This window comes from Columba livia, chromosome 2 (genome assembly GCF_036013475.1).
Source record: "Columba livia isolate bColLiv1 breed racing homer chromosome 2, bColLiv1.pat.W.v2, whole genome shotgun sequence".
Taxonomy (NCBI): domain Eukaryota; kingdom Metazoa; phylum Chordata; class Aves; order Columbiformes; family Columbidae; genus Columba; species Columba livia.
This window is the reverse complement of record NC_088603.1, coordinates 51,472,484-51,490,364: the sequence shown is the minus strand read 5'-3', so window position 1 is coordinate 51,490,364 and position 17,881 is coordinate 51,472,484. Positions and strand designations below refer to the sequence as shown.

General features: G+C 40.6%; 1 protein-coding gene across 3 annotated transcripts in view; it reads right to left on the bottom strand.

Annotated features, from left to right (window-relative positions):
- The window catches only part of TRANK1 (tetratricopeptide repeat and ankyrin repeat containing 1), a 56,899-nt gene that overhangs the window by 24,567 nt on the left and 14,451 nt on the right, over positions 1-17,881 (bottom strand). For all 3 annotated transcript variants that reach the window (XM_065051850.1, XM_065051852.1, XM_065051849.1), the window contains 9 exons: positions 17,309-17,459; positions 16,173-16,291; positions 13,578-13,661; positions 8,999-9,137; positions 8,281-8,412; positions 5,959-6,126; positions 2,537-2,695; positions 1,919-2,170; positions 886-1,062 (listed from right to left, as the gene is read on the bottom strand). In XM_065051850.1, coding sequence (XP_064907922.1) covers positions 886-1,062; positions 1,919-2,170; positions 2,537-2,695; positions 5,959-6,126; positions 8,281-8,412; positions 8,999-9,137; positions 13,578-13,661; positions 16,173-16,291; positions 17,309-17,459 — 1,381 coding nt within the window. The remainder of the gene's footprint in view (positions 1-885; positions 1,063-1,918; positions 2,171-2,536; positions 2,696-5,958; positions 6,127-8,280; positions 8,413-8,998; positions 9,138-13,577; positions 13,662-16,172; positions 16,292-17,308; positions 17,460-17,881) is intronic.

Sequence of the window (17,881 nt, the reverse complement as noted above, 5' to 3'; positions counted from 1 at the left end):
ATGTGCAACTTTTCTTTCCTAACTGTAAAATAGTGACACACCAAAATCATTGTAAAGTTTTTTGAGGTGGAATTTCTTCACATAGCTTAAGATATTGTCACTGTACTTCATAATCTTCTGATTTATGATTTACAACTGGCAGTATTTATGCTTTTAATCTCTCTAAAGCTACTAAACTAAATGTGTGTACTTTAATAAATTCAGGATTTTTAACTATTTTAATTCTTCATCTCTTTTTTTTTTTTCTTAATTTAAAATCAAACCTGACTTGGGGCTTAATTTGATAGTTCATCTGAATTTCTTCATGTAAGCCCTACAGTCCTTTCACTCACTACTCCTCTGAACTAAACTTTGCTTGATTTACAACTAAACAGAGAAACAGATTTCAGATGCCACTGCAGAATTTCCTTTAAAGTCTGCTGTCATTGCTCTGCGTTTTCCTTTGTTTCTTCCTAGATCCTTCCTGTTTGCTTCATTCCCACTCAGTACACATTTTACAGGGTTTCAAAGAGGAGCTCCCCTTTCTAAACCAGCTTGATTACAGAAGAATATGTTCCTAAAACAGTAACATTACAGCTGTTTGATTCTCCCTGGTCAGCTGAGCTGCCATTAACTCTCCTCTCAGTCCCAGCCACTGCAACCAGAAAGCAGAACGCATCAGCTTAACAAAGACTGGTGTGTATCCTCTGACCTGCAAACTTTGGGGTCTGACACACAGTCAAACACCCTGATCTGCTGCTATCACATCAGTAAACAGCAGCAGAAGGGGCAGTGGGCTGGACAGGTAAGAAACGGGGACGTTTTCAACAGCTGCTGTGAAAACGAACGGTGCACTTCTGCTAGAGCCCTTTGTGACGCCTCGGCCCAGGCAGACACAAGCCTTACCTCTATTATTTAAACAGATGGAAACTGCAGCATGCAAAGGGGTATCTCCTTGTGCAATAGAGACATTTCGAGGATCTGCACCTTTGGTCAGCAGCAAATATACCAGTTCAAAATACTTCTTTTTGAGGCATATTTTCAGCGGTATTTCCGAGTTGGTTCCAGTCCCATCTGGCAGAGCTGGTGTGAAGAATATGAAAATATCAAGGGTTAAATCCAATAGGTCAAATCTGCAAATTACACAAAATTCTAAACAGATGAAGGTACATGCTGACTGCTGAGCAGGTGACATTTTTTTTGTCAGCTTTTTACATGCATCTGTTAAAGAGTTACTGACTAAGAAAATCTTCAGAATCTCCTCTGATCTCCCATTAAGTTGAGCAACCAGTTCTCCTGTTGTGATAGGAAGACAAAAAAGCGAGAACGTGTCTTCAAGTGAGTCAGTCACTGATTGAAACAAGAAGCCTTCTTGCACCTCTGGCACTCACAAGGTTGCAGCAGGACTGTGTGCCCATAATTTATAGCTAACATCAAGCTAAATAATGAAATGAAAAATGCCAGAGTGATCCTAGGAATAAACCTCAAGCGAAACAAGAAAAACTATGATGTCTACGCTAGCTAAAAAAAGAAAGACATCTGCTTATGCCTTTGAAATCACTGAAGCAGTCAATTACTTGTAACAACAGGCTGAACCCTGGCTTACAGTTTCTATGAGGATAATACTGTGGCTGAAGACAGAGAAATTAAAAAACAAACTACAAGCAAAGAAGTAACAATAATCTTTGGCCTTTTATCTTTTACCAACCCTCACATCCCAATTTCATTTGAAAAACATCTTCCATCCCACACAGCCTTACTAGCTTCCCCATGTCACACATAGCGGATGCAGCCAATCAACTACACTCCAACAAGCTCCTGCAGTTAAGACACAGCCACAAAAAAATATATGTTGGTATTTCTGAAACAATGTTGCTCCAAACATGCCAAATAAAATGTCTGATCTGTGATAACACATCAATATTGCACGGTTTTTCACCTCCTTGTTCAATCAAGCATCTTATGAGGTGCACTTGCTCATCTGATTTGTCAAATTGCTGGATAATGTTGCCAATGTCAACATCAGTAAGACTGCAGTTTTTGAAGAGTCCTCCACCAGACGGCGCTTCCCCATTGGCTTTCCCTGTTAGCAGCAGCAAAACTTTAGGCCACATCTGCTTCTCCAGTAACTGTTTTATGAAGCTGTTAGCACAGTCATGGGAGATGTTGCAAATCATCCCTTCAGGAATTTCTGCAAGACAACCAAGACAACACAACTCACTCAAACCACATAATAAAATCAATCTCATTGTAAACTGATTTCAGCATAATGAACTCCATTAAGCTGAAAGTACACTTGCATCTTTTTGTCCTGATGCTGACAGACAAACACGTTTGAACATTTTGATTCATCATACTGAAATTTTGTGCATATTCTGGTGGTTCTAAGTGCAAAACACAACAGTAAAAATAAGTAGAAGTGCACTGTTTGAGTAATATCAGTTGCAGAAGCAGGGAAGGGGAGGAAGGGCAAGAGACCAAAAGCTGTATGTTAGCATCAAACACATTTTTCACAGCAATTGAGTTTTGTGGAGGGGAGAATGGGAACTCGCTGTACCTTTCACAGAAGACAGCTGTTTCACAAATTGCTTCACTGCATCTTCCTTCAAAACATTTTTATGATGTGCTCCATTTTCAAGCTTGTAGAACTGGACAAACTGTTCAATAACATCCAATAAAGAATCTGTATCAGCTATGGCTCTGCTTTCATTGCCCCCTGCAAAACATTACAGAAATTGAAAAATCCAGTTCCTTGCTGTCGTGTTTTCAGGGCTCTGAGAAATGTGTTGTGGCAGGTTAAAATCAGATGGCTGAAACTCTTACTGTCAAAAACAGTCCTGTGATGGACTTCATATCCCAAAGGGTATTTGACACACTCATTAAATATACTCCTTACCATAATACACTGGGTTGAAAATGGTAATAGTTCACAGGCTGACCTGCTGAGCTGCATGCAGGCAGAACACTGCTGCTTTGCAGTGATACCACTGTTCAGAATTTTTTAAGTAGATGACTAAAACCAGTTATGTTTTCAGCTTAATCAGGTGTCCTGGGCTTGTCTTATTCCTCAGTGTCATTTAAGAAATACAGCCATAAAATAATTTGTCCTCTTAAAAAACAAAACAAGACACAAACACACCAAAATCACAGCTACAAGTTTAAGAGATACGTAGGTAACAGGCAACAGCAGATTTTAGATTATGTCCTAATAAATACCCTTAAATGACAACTGAAAGACTTGGCCTGATTTTCCTAAAGGCTCTGAGGAGTACATCAAAGACCAAACAAAACTGCAGCTTTATGCCTTAGGACAAAGGGACAGACAACGTTGGTCATCCTTCTAGCAGCCAGGATTAACCTCAGACTGTCACCTGTAAAGCCGTGTCTTAGTCTCCAGTCTCCCATTTTGCATTAAGCCTAGAAACCTCTTGGGGGCTGTGCACTGGCAAAAGAAAAATTGACTACAAAAGACAAGGTGAGCTACCTGGAACAGCAACCAAAGCAATTACCACCGCAGGGGAATTGGTGTTAACCTCCTAAATGAGAACCACTGGGCTAAGACCTTCTCCAGCGCAGAGCAGGAGATCTCTACAGTAAAGAAAGGGGAACTGTGGGAATGTGCTTGCCAGGAGCCATAAGATGGAAGTACAATGAAACTTATTGCTTTCCAGCAAACTTCTATGCAATACAGACATGAAACTGGCTTTTTGCCAAGTTTGATTTGCCTGTGCAGTCTTTTTCTCCATCTGTACTTTGAGATTTGCATGACACAAGCAAGTCCTGGTTTGAAAAGGTTATGCTTTGGGCTAATACAGTAATATGGCTAATACAGGTGTTACCTTAAAGTTCTGGTTGGTTAGTGCCTGTCCTGGTTTTGGTAAAAACAAGTTTCTCTTTCAGTGAATTTTGCCTGTCAGCTAAAGCCTTCATATTAGCTGCATTTTCCTGGAGAACCAGACACATGTTTTGGTAAACACAGCAATGGAATGCAAACTTATTGATAAGCACAGATGGACATCTCGCGAGAGGGGCGACGAGAAGAAAGAGACCAAGAAACTGACCAACTGTGTATAACATTCCATTCACGTGAATACTTCATATAAAAGTGGGAGATCACGAGGATCTTTGTTGCTTTTCCCTTTTCCCTGCTGCTTATGGCCGACCTTAAGAGAGGACCTTGCTAGTCATCCCTGCGAACTGAGGCCTAGTGAGAGACTGAATCCAGCTCCGATTGGCTGCAGAGTCTAATCCAGGACTTTGGGTGCCGGCTCTGCAGTTGCTGAGACTTTCAAGATTGGTTTTGTATATTTTGTATTATTTTCTCTATTCTTATTAGTAGCATTAGTAAAACATCTTTAATTTTTTCCAACTCTCTTCACTCTGTGCTTCTTTTCCTCCCAATCGCCTCTCTTTAGTGAAAAAGGGGGGAGAGGGAGGGGGAAGTGTGGGAGGGGGAGAGGGGGCTAACAATACATCTGCCAGGGTTTTATTGTCACCCCGCAATCTTAACCCTCGACAGTGCCACAGAAAACAAGCAGATCAGGCACCAAACCATCTCAGACTTTTCTTCAGTAAAGTTTAAGATGAACAATGTCCATGCTTCAGACTTGATTTTAAACAGCAGTCTAAACTACAACTCGAAAGGATGAGCTGCAGTATCCACCTCAGTTTCTGAACCTCAGAGTCCAGCAGGAACATCCTGCCTGACCAGCCAGTCCCTCAGTTCTCATGTGGATACTCCAAAGAGCTTATCCAAGCGGCCTCCTACAACTGGACCCCTCAAAAAGTCTGTGGCCCACCAGTCTTTTTCAGAGCTGGGATGTAAACAGCAACCAAGAAAGTGCATCCCACAGGGGGTCCTGAGTGTAGACAGCTCCCCACCTCCTGCCCCAGCTATTATCTCTCTGACCTCACTGCAGGACAGGCGGCTCAGGCTTGCTCCATTCATCAGGGCAGATAAGAAACAAGGGATAGCCAGTCTCGATACTGTCATGCTGGGGGAGAACCGTACAATTTGTGTGTTTTCCCTTTCTCATTTATTGGAGTGGAAGAGGAAATCACCATTATTTGGGCAATCACACTTGACACATTAGTTTCCAGAATGGAAACTTATAAAAAAACCCCAGACAAGTCAGAATCCTTTTCAGCATTAACAGGCTATTATAAAAAAGCAGACTGGAATTTCACATTAAGACAATTAAGATTTGTGTCTTTCTGTATGACAACAGGTCCTTTGCAAAATGTCTGGAGATATTGTTAATAATTTTTAAAATGCACTTTGAAGTTTCCTCATACTTCCAGAGTGCAACTCCATTTTAGCTCCCCTGCTTTGCTTATGAAAAGCTCTTGTAGTTTTAGTCTGATAGTCTGCTCAGCTACTCTTTTCCCAAACATGCAGAGGTTAAAATTTTCCAAGTCATACAGGAGTTTTAGCTGCATATCACTGACATAGATCAAAGGCTAGAACTTTGTGAACAAAGATCTCTCACTAAAATGTTATTTTTTTTTTTAAAGTGTCAGCAACTTCTTGCTCACATTTTCATCATTTCAGAGCTTCTTTTTTGTCAATATTTTCTGTTATTAAAAGCACTTTAAATATGTCACCAACGCTTTAACAAACTGTTTCATTTTCCAAACACTAAAGTAAAGGTAAAAGGTTAAAACTGAAAAAGCATCAAAAAGAAGCAGTTTCTATGATGGGGGAACATCATGCCAAGGGTGAGGAAAATAAACAAAGGCTTATAGTAACTTAAAGCAACTTGTAGTTACTTATTAGGTGATATACTAAGATCATCAGTTGGACAGTATGCACCTTCAGGCAAGTAAAAGATGTTCATCATTGACTAATAGGAGATCAGGGTGACAACTCATAGGAAGAGTTACATAAAAAGCACATACTACTACCGACTACAAATAAAACGATTTTGTATCTAAAGGATATCATTTCAAAACAGGAAGAGCACACAGTCCATGTAGTACCTGTCCGTTTCTCAGTGGAAGTACGTTTCTCAATGTGATTGTTGACTGCTTTTACAGCATCGAAGTTTTTGTTCTTTTTCAAGATATCTATGACGTATCTTGACCGTGCATCTGGAACAGTAGGGTCAACCCCAAAATTCAGGAGCATGATCACATCTTCTGTTTGGCCTAAAACATTACATGAAAAAAACATGAGAGGAAGAATAATTCTTATTGTTCAGGTATTTTTTTTGCCTTTTTCCATTTCTTTTGTTTTTATTGTTAACTTCCTAGCACAATTTCTAGCATAACTTTAATTGAAAAAATAAATCTCATTTTTTCCAGTGTCATAAGAATGACATATTGTCAAGTATTTTTCCCCAAAAGAAACCCCTTCAAAAAAAAGGAAAATTCTGTGTTTATTATTAATAACTGGGAAATGCAAGCACAGAAACACAAAGTGACTGAGTGCCTCATGAGCATCTCACTAGCCAGAGGAATTATATGGAATTTACCTCCTCCCTTATGTCTCAACCCTGTTCTCCAGGCTCTAAGAAAACTGCTCTGTAAATAAAGAAAAATTCAAAACAAGGGATTTTGCTACTGTTTGGAAGGTGACTCAATAAACCAGAACATTCCACATATTTAGGCATGAATATACACAGCTAGGCATTGAGTTTCATTCCAGTGAACATAAACCACATGATTTTCTTGGTAATAAGCCTTATAACAAAGATGTCTAGTTTGACTAATTGTAGGTACCATTACTTTCAATAGAAACTACTATTCCCTATAGCATTTCACAAGTATTACAGATAACAGATAAACACCATAAATATAGTGGTGATTTAAAGCCTTGACACAGTATCTAATACTCTGGAAGATGACATGCTCCCTTCATAGTATGTCACACTGCACTACCAGGGGAAACTCTGCAGCCCTACAAGCACCTGCTTGTGCTCCTCTTGCCTCAAAGAGGCATATTTGCTATAAGCCACGTCCTCAGAACAGCCGGGAGAGTGCAGGAGCACCAGATCACCAAGTCATGGAGAAGAAGACTGAGAGACAGTGCACAAATAAGTGTTGGACCATGACACTTCCCCTAGGCACACCACCACAGCACACGGCCTCTGCTACTGCATGTGCCAAAGGCAAAACCTAGATGAGGGAAAAATGATGCAGACTAACACAAAGGCCTTGCTTTGTTTCTCTAAGACTGACCATTCAAGCTATTTTAGGGACTGGTTTTGTTAACAGAAGGGTGCAGGGGTTTATTTCTATATATGTTTACAAGTATACTCTAAATATAAATATAATAAATATAGTATAATATACTAAAATATACTATAATACTTGTATATATAATATATATTATATATATTGAGATATATATATATATATATATATATATATATGTATAAAAATAATGTATAATACAGGGTGTTTCAGAAAGATGGACCCAATTTCAAACCAGTGGGATTTCAAACTGGGTCCATCTTTTTGAAATGCCCTGTATATATATATAATATATAAATATAAAGAAATAAACTTCAATAAATTAATACATATAAAATATTTATTCTGTATATAATATACATGTACTATATAAATATAAAAATAAACTTTAATAAATATATATATGGACTATTCTGGAAAATACAGGAGTCATTTAGCAACAGATGGAACTGCTGTAAGAGACATGTTATACCTTTCCAGAAAATGAAATTATTTAGATATACGTTGTGTGCGTTTCTTTCATACTATTAACAAGACCCACTAGAATGTCATTGCATCTAATGACCTGGAAGTCTGGTGTTATCTTGGCATTGATGTTTATTTCCTGTTGCCACCTAGTGGGCAGAGTAAAAAATACAAGAAGAAACTCAAGACTAAATTAACATAAATCCCACAGAAAACATGAAGGAAAGCATTTCATTTTCCTCCTCTGACAAGGCACACTTCTACTTAGGTTTTAAATCTTCATCTATTTCAAAGAACAGGATAGGTCTCCAGGTCGTCTAATATGATTTTAAGGGCACAACAAACTTTAAAAGGTAACTTCTATGATTCTAGAAACTGCAGCATAGTTGTGGGAAAATCACAACCAGTCAAACCAAAGAGCAAAGAAAAGGGGCACAACTGGAGTTCTAAAAGGGAGTTGTTGAAATGTTTAAATACTAGTTACCGTTACAAAGTCTACATTCAGATAAAAGGACTTTCTTATTTTCTTCCTTAGCATGGAACAGGAAACACTGGGGTCTGAATTTTTCTTCCATTATTCATTTATCCATATGAAAACAAACCACCACACACATACACACACACAAAAATAATTGTATTTACTGCGTTTCTGGGAATATCCACTGGAAGATGCCACAATATGCAGGAGGGTGCATCCCTCTCTGTCTTGCTGGTTGATCCTCTCCTTCAAGTCTGGCCTCTGAGTCAGTAACCACCTGAAGAGATGGTTCTTTCCTGAAATGATAAAAGAACCTCACTTGTTATACATGGTAAACAAAGATACAGCAGAAACAGATCCTGGAGTGGCAAGATGCATCTGTATGAGACCTTTTCTTGAAGATGGGTAGTGGGAGAGAGGATAAAAACGTGAAAGAAACCGCAGTAAGAGCCAGCTGCATTGTGGGAGACAGGACGCTACGTTCTCGCTGACTCGCAGCAAGTGCAAATCTGAGGTTGACTCACAACTCTTTAGTACATACAGAAACTGTTGCTCCACACTGGGGTGCCAGGAAGAAATACTGTATTTTTGTCAAAGCTGAAACATTCAGGTTATGAAAGACCCACATCAATCACACTTTTGCTTCAAGTCATGGAAGAGGACAAACATATTAGGCTTGTACCACTATCAGGCAGAGATGATCAGACAGACTGTTTACAGCGTTTCCACAATAGTGCCTTATTGACACATGCAAGGTTATACCTAGATGATGTGATGTCATTAGTCTAAAAAAAAAATAATAATAAACAATTAAAAAGCTGTAGCTGTCAGTTCTCTGATGAAGGCCACTGTTGTTTTATTTTAGCTGCAGATGTCACTCACTTGCTTTGATACACAGTCTGATAACAGCATGAAGTAGATACACTCCAATGGTTTCAACTTTCGCCCCCATGGAAATTAGCCACTTGACTAACTCCGCTACTTCTTGCATCTTCTCACCGTGACCATACAACTCAGAAGTCTGATAACAAAGAGAACAACACATTATTTTACATACACAAGGCATTTCTTTTTTTAATTCAATTTCCATGGTTTTTACAACAAGAAGCAGCGGAACAATAACAATCAATCCATATTCCACTGTAAAATGAAACATCTATTACACCTTAAACAATTCAAGTAGAAGGTCAAAACAAATACTCCCAAGAGACATTTATCTTAAATCAATCTTGTCCTGCTCTGAAGAACACTGAACTTGAAGTCTCTTTTATAATAATTTCTATATTCCTTCTCTGTAATTGACTGAAACTTTCTTCCTTATACTTGTCTACATAAGTGTTACTGTATCCCAGTGCAAATACTGCTGTAACCAGATACTGTGCTTTTAAGCTTGGATGAGGCAGCTTACACAGGCAGTTACTCCAAAGCAAGAAAAGGCTGGAGAAATACTTGAAACTGGGAAAAGAGAGTTAGAGACTGGGGAAAGAAGGTTTAAGGAACTCAGGTAACCAGTCCTTCTACAACTCAGGAACCCCATGGACAGAGAACAGGGCAAAGCTCTACTCTCATCCAGCTCAGGAAGCATCTAGCATCAATAAGAGAACAATGATAATATGACTGCTCATGCAAAGACAAGGTGTTAAGCCTAGTGAGACAGCTTTCTGGGCAGAAAAATTCCTAGAAGGTGATCTGATAAAAGTCTGGAATTTTCAAGGAAGTTTACAAACCAAGATTGAAAGCACACAGCCTGAGCAGAAGGTAGCTGAACTGAAAAAGGATTTTCCAGCAAGGACTTAATGAACAAGAATCACAGTCTATAAGGGCTACAGCAATATGGGGAACTCTGGAGGTGGGCAGAGGAAGCTCAGATGGAAATTGAGACAATATGCCAGAAGGATCAGGACATGAGGGGGTGCTCGGAAACAGCGTTCAGACATAATTTCTCCATTTGTGCCAGTCATATTTTTAAATAGCAGTCTTCACACATGCTTTCAACATCCACAAATGAACCTTTTTTTCTAACACCTCATGCCAAATTTTGACTGGCAAGAATTAGTGTTTGTGCACAGTTACAAAATCAAAATAGAACAAATTACAGGCAGTATGTAATGGCAGCAGGGGAACTTCAAGTTGTCAGAAACCCACATTTTCTAATTTTTGCAGAAGAGTAGCAGTGCTTAGAGATTCTTCATCTTGACTTTTTCAGTCCTTCACATGTACAACAACCCACTAGAATAGCCAAGACTGGTAGGGCCAATTCAGCAACAAAGGGCATACTATTTTGCCAAGGCGATCCACTTTTACCCTTCTCTATCAATGAGGCATTTTGATTGGCTTGCCTAGAAGAAGGACTTTTTGCTAAGACACCTTACATGTGTCCTCTGCTGCACTACCATGCTCTAGTGTCAGTGTGAGGAGCACATTCACACCCCTTGCAGGACTGCTATGGTGTTGTGCCTCAGGCCGGGGTACTACAAAGAGCTGCAAACCACAGCAGCTGCAAGGGGAACCTTTGCTTGGGAGCTGCTTTAATCCCAGGCACTGATGCCTTGTCCCCACCACAGCTATGCTGCTCTAGCACTAGAGCCCTGCTGCTGCCTGGCCATGGACATGGGTGATCCAGGACCAAACCCTGAGCCACCCTCCCCTCCTGAAAGAAACTGAGCAAACACACAACAGATGACGGCGGGTAGCATATAGTCCCATACTGGCTACTCCGTTGGGACTAAGACAGCATGCCTACCAAATGATGGCTAATCAAGGCATGCTTGTATATGCTCATCCGCTAATGAGCATGGCCAGCAGGTCAAGGAAGGTGATTCTGCCCCTCTGCTCTGCTGAGACCCCACCTGGAGTCTTGCATCCATCTCTGGAACCTCTAGCACAGGTTGGAGAGGGGCCAGAGGAGGCCACAAAAACGATCAGAGGGCTGGAACAGCTCTGCTGTGAGGACAGGCTGAAAGAGTTGGGGTTGTTCAGCCTGGAGAACAGAAGGCTCTGGGGAGACCTTATTACTGTATTTCAGTACTTAAAAGGGGCCTGTAAGAAAAATGGGCACAGACTTTTAGCAGGGCCTGTTGCGATAAGACAAGGGGTAATGGTTTTGAATTAAAGGAGGGGAGATTCAGGATAGATATGAGGAAAAAATTTTTTACAATGAGGGTGGTGAAACACTGGCACAGGTTTCCCAGAGAGGTGGTAGATGCCCCATTCCTGGAGACATTCAAGGCCAGGCTGGATGGGGCTCTGAGCAACCTCATCTAGTTGAAGATGTCCCTGCTCATTGCAGGGGGGTTGGACTAGAAGAGCTTTGAAGGTCCCTTCCAACCCAAACTACTCTGTGATTCTAATTATCCTATTGCTATAAACAAGCCTATGAAAAGATGTCAATCTATTTCTTTTGCCTTTCCCTTCTTCTTCAGAATTACTCCTGCTCACTCCATCAGGCACCGAACTCAGATACATTTATGGAAAAAGCCCTAAGTTGAAATTATTATGACAAAGGTACCACAAGCACTGCAACAGTCAAATAGCAAATTTTGGTAGATTCCATCAACATGCCCTAAACTGTTAATTTGCCAGCCAGAAAAAAAAAAAACAACAAGTAAATGTACTGTGTAGCCTACAGTTAACACCCTCTGAAGAGAGAGGAGAACCACGGCACTATTAGAAATCTAGTACACTTCAGCGTAAAGTCTAATGGAATTTCACAATGAATGGGTAACCATATCTTGTATCAGGAATAATGTGGCCAGCAGGACTAGAGAAGTGATTGTGCTACTGTACTCATGTACTGGTGAGGCCGCACTTTGACTACTGCGTTCAGTTTTGGTGCTGGAAAGAGTGCAGAGGAGGGCAATGAAGCTGATGAGGGGCCTGGAGCACAAGTCTGATGAGGAGCAGCTGAGGAAACTGGGGCTGTTCAGCCTGGAGAAAAGGAGGCTGAGGGGAGACCTTATCGCTGTCTACAACTACCTGAAAGGAGATTGTAGCATGGAGGGTGTTGGTCTCTTCTCCCAAGTAGCAAGTGATAGGACAAGAGGAAATGGCCTCAAGTTGTGCCAGGGGAGGTTTAGATTGGATATTAGGAAAAAAATTCTTCATGGAAAGGGTTGTCAGGCATTGGAACAGGCTGCCCAGGGAAGTGGGAGTCACCATCCCTGCAGGTGTTTAAAAGGCATATAGATGAGGTTCTTAGGGACCTGGTTTAGTGTTAGAGTTAGGTTATGGTTGGACTTGATAATCCTGAGGGTCTCTTCCTGCTGAAATGATCCTATGATTCTCTATATTTTAAAAATAGGTTATATACAGCAGAACTACAATTAACTTCTACACACAAAGAAATGGAAGAATAAAACAAAAAAAATGCATAGAGAAGAATTTTTTAATGGTCTGTAAGAAAGGCTTTACATAAGTACAGTTGAAACAGGTTGGACATCTGCTGTGTGATAACACACATGCACTGTGAGATGCCTTTAGAAAATTGATATGTCACTGCTATGGACACTGGCTGCTCCTGAGTGGCAGAGCTGATGAACTCCCAGCAGCTCCTGGCTCACCACTGGCCTCTAGCTACACCCTGGCTCCCAAGGGGCCAGAAGCAATGGCTGTGCACACCCTTCATGCATCCAAAGTGTTTTGATGGGATATCCATGCACAAAAACAGGAGCGAGCAGCAGCAAGCCCTACAAGGCCACCTAGCTCACACAAAGTTGTGGGCAGAGACTAATGTGGCAGAACACGAGGAATTACAAGCTAAAGAAAAGAGCAAGTTTCAGAAGAGCAACATAAAGATCAAATTTTGTGATCTGCAAATGACGATCTCAGTAAAAGGTATTAGGAATTGTGGTTACTCAGTCTACGACTATGCTTTCATCCTGACAAAATCCTCAAAGTCATGTGGAATGTGTCAAAGCCTCTAGGGAGAAAGTTTAGCAGTTGTTGCCCAGGTATAAAGCAACCTACCAAAAATTTGGGGTGTTGAGGGAAGGGAAAATTCCAACCCTGCACCCAGCTCAACTCCCTGTAATCATACTCAGTTCAGAGACAGGCTAGCAAAGTATAAAAATACCCTATCTCACATATGATATATGTTCTCCTTGTTGGAAAACATACCCAACTTAACTGATGTCAGGCATTTTTCAGCATTAAATTGTCAGGTTAGAAGTGTGACATGAATAGCTTGCTGTACTTGAGAGAAAGACGTCTTCTTTTGATCAAATTCAAGGAAATATTAAGTTACATATAGAAATTATGCAAATTAAAGATTTTTTTTTTTTTTTTAATTCTCAGGTGAAAAGGGACAGAATAGATGATTTTACATAATCATACAAAGCCCATATATTATTTTCCATTTTATTTCTCTGATATCTGTTTTAGACCTGCCCACAAGACAGAAAATCTCTCACTAAAGTGAACAGGAAGAAAAGAAATAGACAAAATTTAAAGGATGCTACTTTACCTCAAAGAGATTCTTCAGGGATAACTGGTTGACTCTGAGATTGGTGGGCAACTCTTTCTTCTCGGACAACAACAACAGACAAGACTGAAAGAAACGCAAACAAACAACAAGAAAATTAGTGATCTTAAAAGCATACTTAGAGACTTTGTTTTTCATTGCCTCACAAGATCTTGTAGGAAAGCAAATGAGAGCTAATAACATTTCAGATCTTTTTTTAAGATCATAACAGATCACTGTATCTCCTTTTTAATTTTCCAACTGAATTAATGTAATACACAGTAGACTGTGGGAATCTGCGGCCGATGAAAGTTTCCTCAGAAAGCAAACCAACCAACCAAACATGTAGAAAGATCAGGCCTTAAAAGTCCCTCCAATACACCTTTGCAGTGACCTTTTGCTTTAGGAATGGACCTTTACATTAATAGAGATGAGACAACCCAACTACACCAACATCCTGAGCAGAAAGCAAGAACTGCATACTGTATCTTCTTCTGTTTTCCCAGTATCCCTAAAAACTTTACCCTGCTCCTTGAAAACCCACCTAGCTTCACCAGTGGACAAGGGAAGAACTGTGGATGTCATGTACCTGGACTTCTGTAAGGCCTTCAATACAGTCATCCACAACATTCTTAACTCTAAATTGGAGAGATATGAGTTTGATGGATGGACTGTTGGATGGATAAGGAATTGGCTGGATGGCTGTATCCAAAGAGTTACAGTCAATGGCTCAGTGTCCATATGGAAACCAGTAACAAGAAGTGCCGCACAAGGGTCTGTACTGGGACCAAAACTATCTAGTATCTTCATCAGTGATACAGGTAGTGGGATTGCATGGTACATTCAATTACTCAGCAAGTTTGAAGATAGCACCAAGCTGAGTGACGCAGTTGATACGCTTGAAGGACAGGATGTCATCCAGAAGGACCCTGACAGGCTCAAGAAGCAGGCCCATGTGCATGTCCTTGAGTTCAACAAGACCAAGTGCAAGGTTGCCCTGCACCTGGGTTAGGGCAATCCCCAGTATTAATACAGACTGGAAGATGAAAGGATTGAGATTAGTCCTGTGAAGGAGACCCTGGGGGTACTGGTGGCTGAAAAATTGGACATGAGATGGCAACATGAGCTTCTAGCCCAGAAGGCCAATTGTATTCTGGGCTGCATCAAATGAGACATGACCAGCAGGTTAAGGGAGGTGATGCTGCCCCCCTACAGGAAACACATGGACCTATTGGAGATGGTCCAGAGGAAGCCACAAAAGTGATCAGAGGGCTGGAACACCTCTGGTATGAAGACAGGCTGAGAGAGTTGGGGTTGTTCAGCCTGGAGAAGAGAAGGTTTTGGGGAGACTTTATTGCAGCCTTTCAATATATAAAAAGGGCTTATAAGAAAGATTTTTTAACAAGGCCTGTCACGACAGGGCAAGGTGCAATGGTTTCAGCCTGAAAGAGGGTAGGTTTAAACTGGACATAAGGAAGAATTTTTTATTATATGGGTGGTGAAACACTGTAACAGGTTCCCCAGAGAAAGTGTGGATGCCCCATCATTGAAAGTGTTCAAGACCAGGTTAGACTGAGCTTTAAGCAACCTATTTTAGCGGAATACGTCCCTGTCTGCTGCAGGGGATCTTGGATGGGCAATGTGAGGCTGCAGTCAGTCTATAGCAGTCCCTCTCTGTCACTCCCTCCTCCTTATGCTTCTCTCCTGCTCCGGTGTGGGTCCTCCATGGTCTGAGGTTCCTCTTAGGAGCCTGCTCCTGCATGGTCTCTCCACAGGTCACAAGGGAACCCCTGTCTTTGAGCACCTCCTCCCCCTCCTTCCTCTTCTTCTGCCACGCTGGTGCTCACAGGGCTGATTCTCTCACTTTTTTTTTCCCTTTGTTCTGCTAGGCAGGATTTTGCCCATTTTAAAACACCCTCTCCCAGAGGCAAAATCACCACAGCTGAGGGGCTCAGTCATGTCCTGCGGTGGGGCCATTGAAACTCAGAGAGACCCTGCAGCCCCCCCTGCCAGCACCTCACCACCGACAGCCAATACAGGTGTAACCCTGACAATGATCAATTTTTTTTTTTTTTTTTTTTTTTTTTTTTTTTTTTTTTTTTTTACAGTCAATATAAAAAAGATTAAAATAATTTCAGGTGATTCACCTTCTGATTTTTCTAAGTGATCTGGGTTTTTTTTAAACAACCACATAGGTCCATTGAGATGGCCCTTTATCTGTGGGTCTTTCATGGACAGTTTCAAAAATCCGGCTTGTCATACAGAAGGAAAAGTAAAAGGGACCACAAATAAACACATATTTTTTTCCCCGCTGGTTCCTTTCAAGAATAATGACTCTAGATGGCACTGTAATTACAGCAGAGACAATAGCAAGAGACAAGCAGGACTTCAAGTTCACTGTATCCCTTTGAGAAATGAATTTCAGAAATTATTTATCACTTAAAGTATTTTTCAAGTCTTAAAAACAAAGACATTTTAACTAGCAAACAATAAATACTCCTGTTTTGAATTTTAAAGGTAGCATGAGCTCGCCCCAATGAGGTAGGTAGGACATGAGCACCCACTCTGTAGCAGTAGGTAATGCAGCAACAGACTTACCCGCCATTTCCCTTTCTGGGCCAACCTTTCTATCACCCCTTGCCAAACCAGGGCATCAAACCTTGCTCTGAAAATATAATCATATGCAGGGGGAAAAGTTGGTGGGAAGACTTGTTCATCTGCAAGAATAAGCAATCAAGAAAATTGTTTAGTATACACAGCACTTAAAAGTTGGGGTCTCCAACTAATGTACATCATTGTACAGTGATAATTTTAGCCCGATTAATACCTAGAAGAATACCAAATAGGGGCTCAAATATCCCTAGCCACCAAGCTGATACGGCACCTTGTCATCAGCAGCCAGTCTTCACTAAACAAGGGGAAAAATAAATTTAATCCCTGCCCTCAAGGAACACCTCTAACCCTCAAGACATTGTGAACCTCATGGTGGTTCTTCCACCTGCAGGTGAGCCCAGCTACAGATGCTGCTAAAGCTAATCAAGGTCCTTAACACAGGGCTATAAGTTCAAGTAAATGCAGTAGGGGCACAACTAGAAATCTCCTGGCACACCTGCAGGCCCTACCAGACAAAGCTCGTCAATTGGACAAAAACACAAGTAGAGGAGGAGAGGCAGGGAGACAAAGGGTGGACATTGTACAAAAAAACCCCCGTATGATGCCACAGAAATGTCGAATTCCCTCTTTTCATTGCTGCCCATTGCTAGCTGAGGGAAAGTCCCCCACACTGGAATACACTGCCCTGTGAACTCAAGTTTAAGCTGAGTATCTTCTTATTTTCAAATCTACCTAGCTAAAAGAAAAGCAGAGTGGTTTGGACAAAAAACACTAAAGCCTTAGGGGTCTGTAGCTACAAATCTCAACCCTTGCCTCTCTGACTCTGAATTTCAACCTTTTCTAACTATTCCGCAATTGATGTATTCTTGTGACACAACACACTCCCCTGCACAGTGTTTTGGGATTGTTGGCATCTGCTATATATAAACTGGACCAAGTTCACCACATCCTTTTGATTAGGCCACTCAACTTATTCATAATCCTCAAACAGACCTGAGGCACTAAGGATCAAATGAATGATCTCAGAGGACGCCCTGATGAAGATGATGTTATTGTTGTAGTGACATTGCCATCACTAGTGAAAGGCTGTTAGAAAAATTAAACTCTTTATTTGAGTTTACCGTTGACACTTATGAAGATTCCTGCTACAAAATCAGCAACTTGAGTTCGATCTGCAGAAGCATTCAGGAGAATCAAACCTCTATGAAACATAGAAATCGCCTCATAAGTGTCTGGTAACATGATCAGTGACTGGCCAGCTCTATAATAAGCCTGAGAAAAAAAGGAAAACAAAAAAGACCATTGTTGGGAAAATATTCAGAGATCTTTACTACAAAATAAAACGTTATCATTTTTCCTAAATTCTCTAATTACACTATAAAAATGACATGTAGTACTATTTTTACAGTTTCTTAAACATAGATCCAAAAAAGTGCAATAAACACCCTTGAAATTTACAATATGCTACTGATGTCAAAGATACTATGAGTGACAGATCCCAGAATACAAAACTTGCAAAATAACTACAGGATGAAAGACATTCTTTTAGGAAGAATATTTTTACCTCCTCTGAACAGGTTTTGTTTTGTTGTTTGATTTTATTTTTCATCACACGGTCCTGAATATAAGTGTATGTCCCCAGGTCACTGCATTTTGCAGAATTTACCAAAACACATATATTCATCAGCCAATGG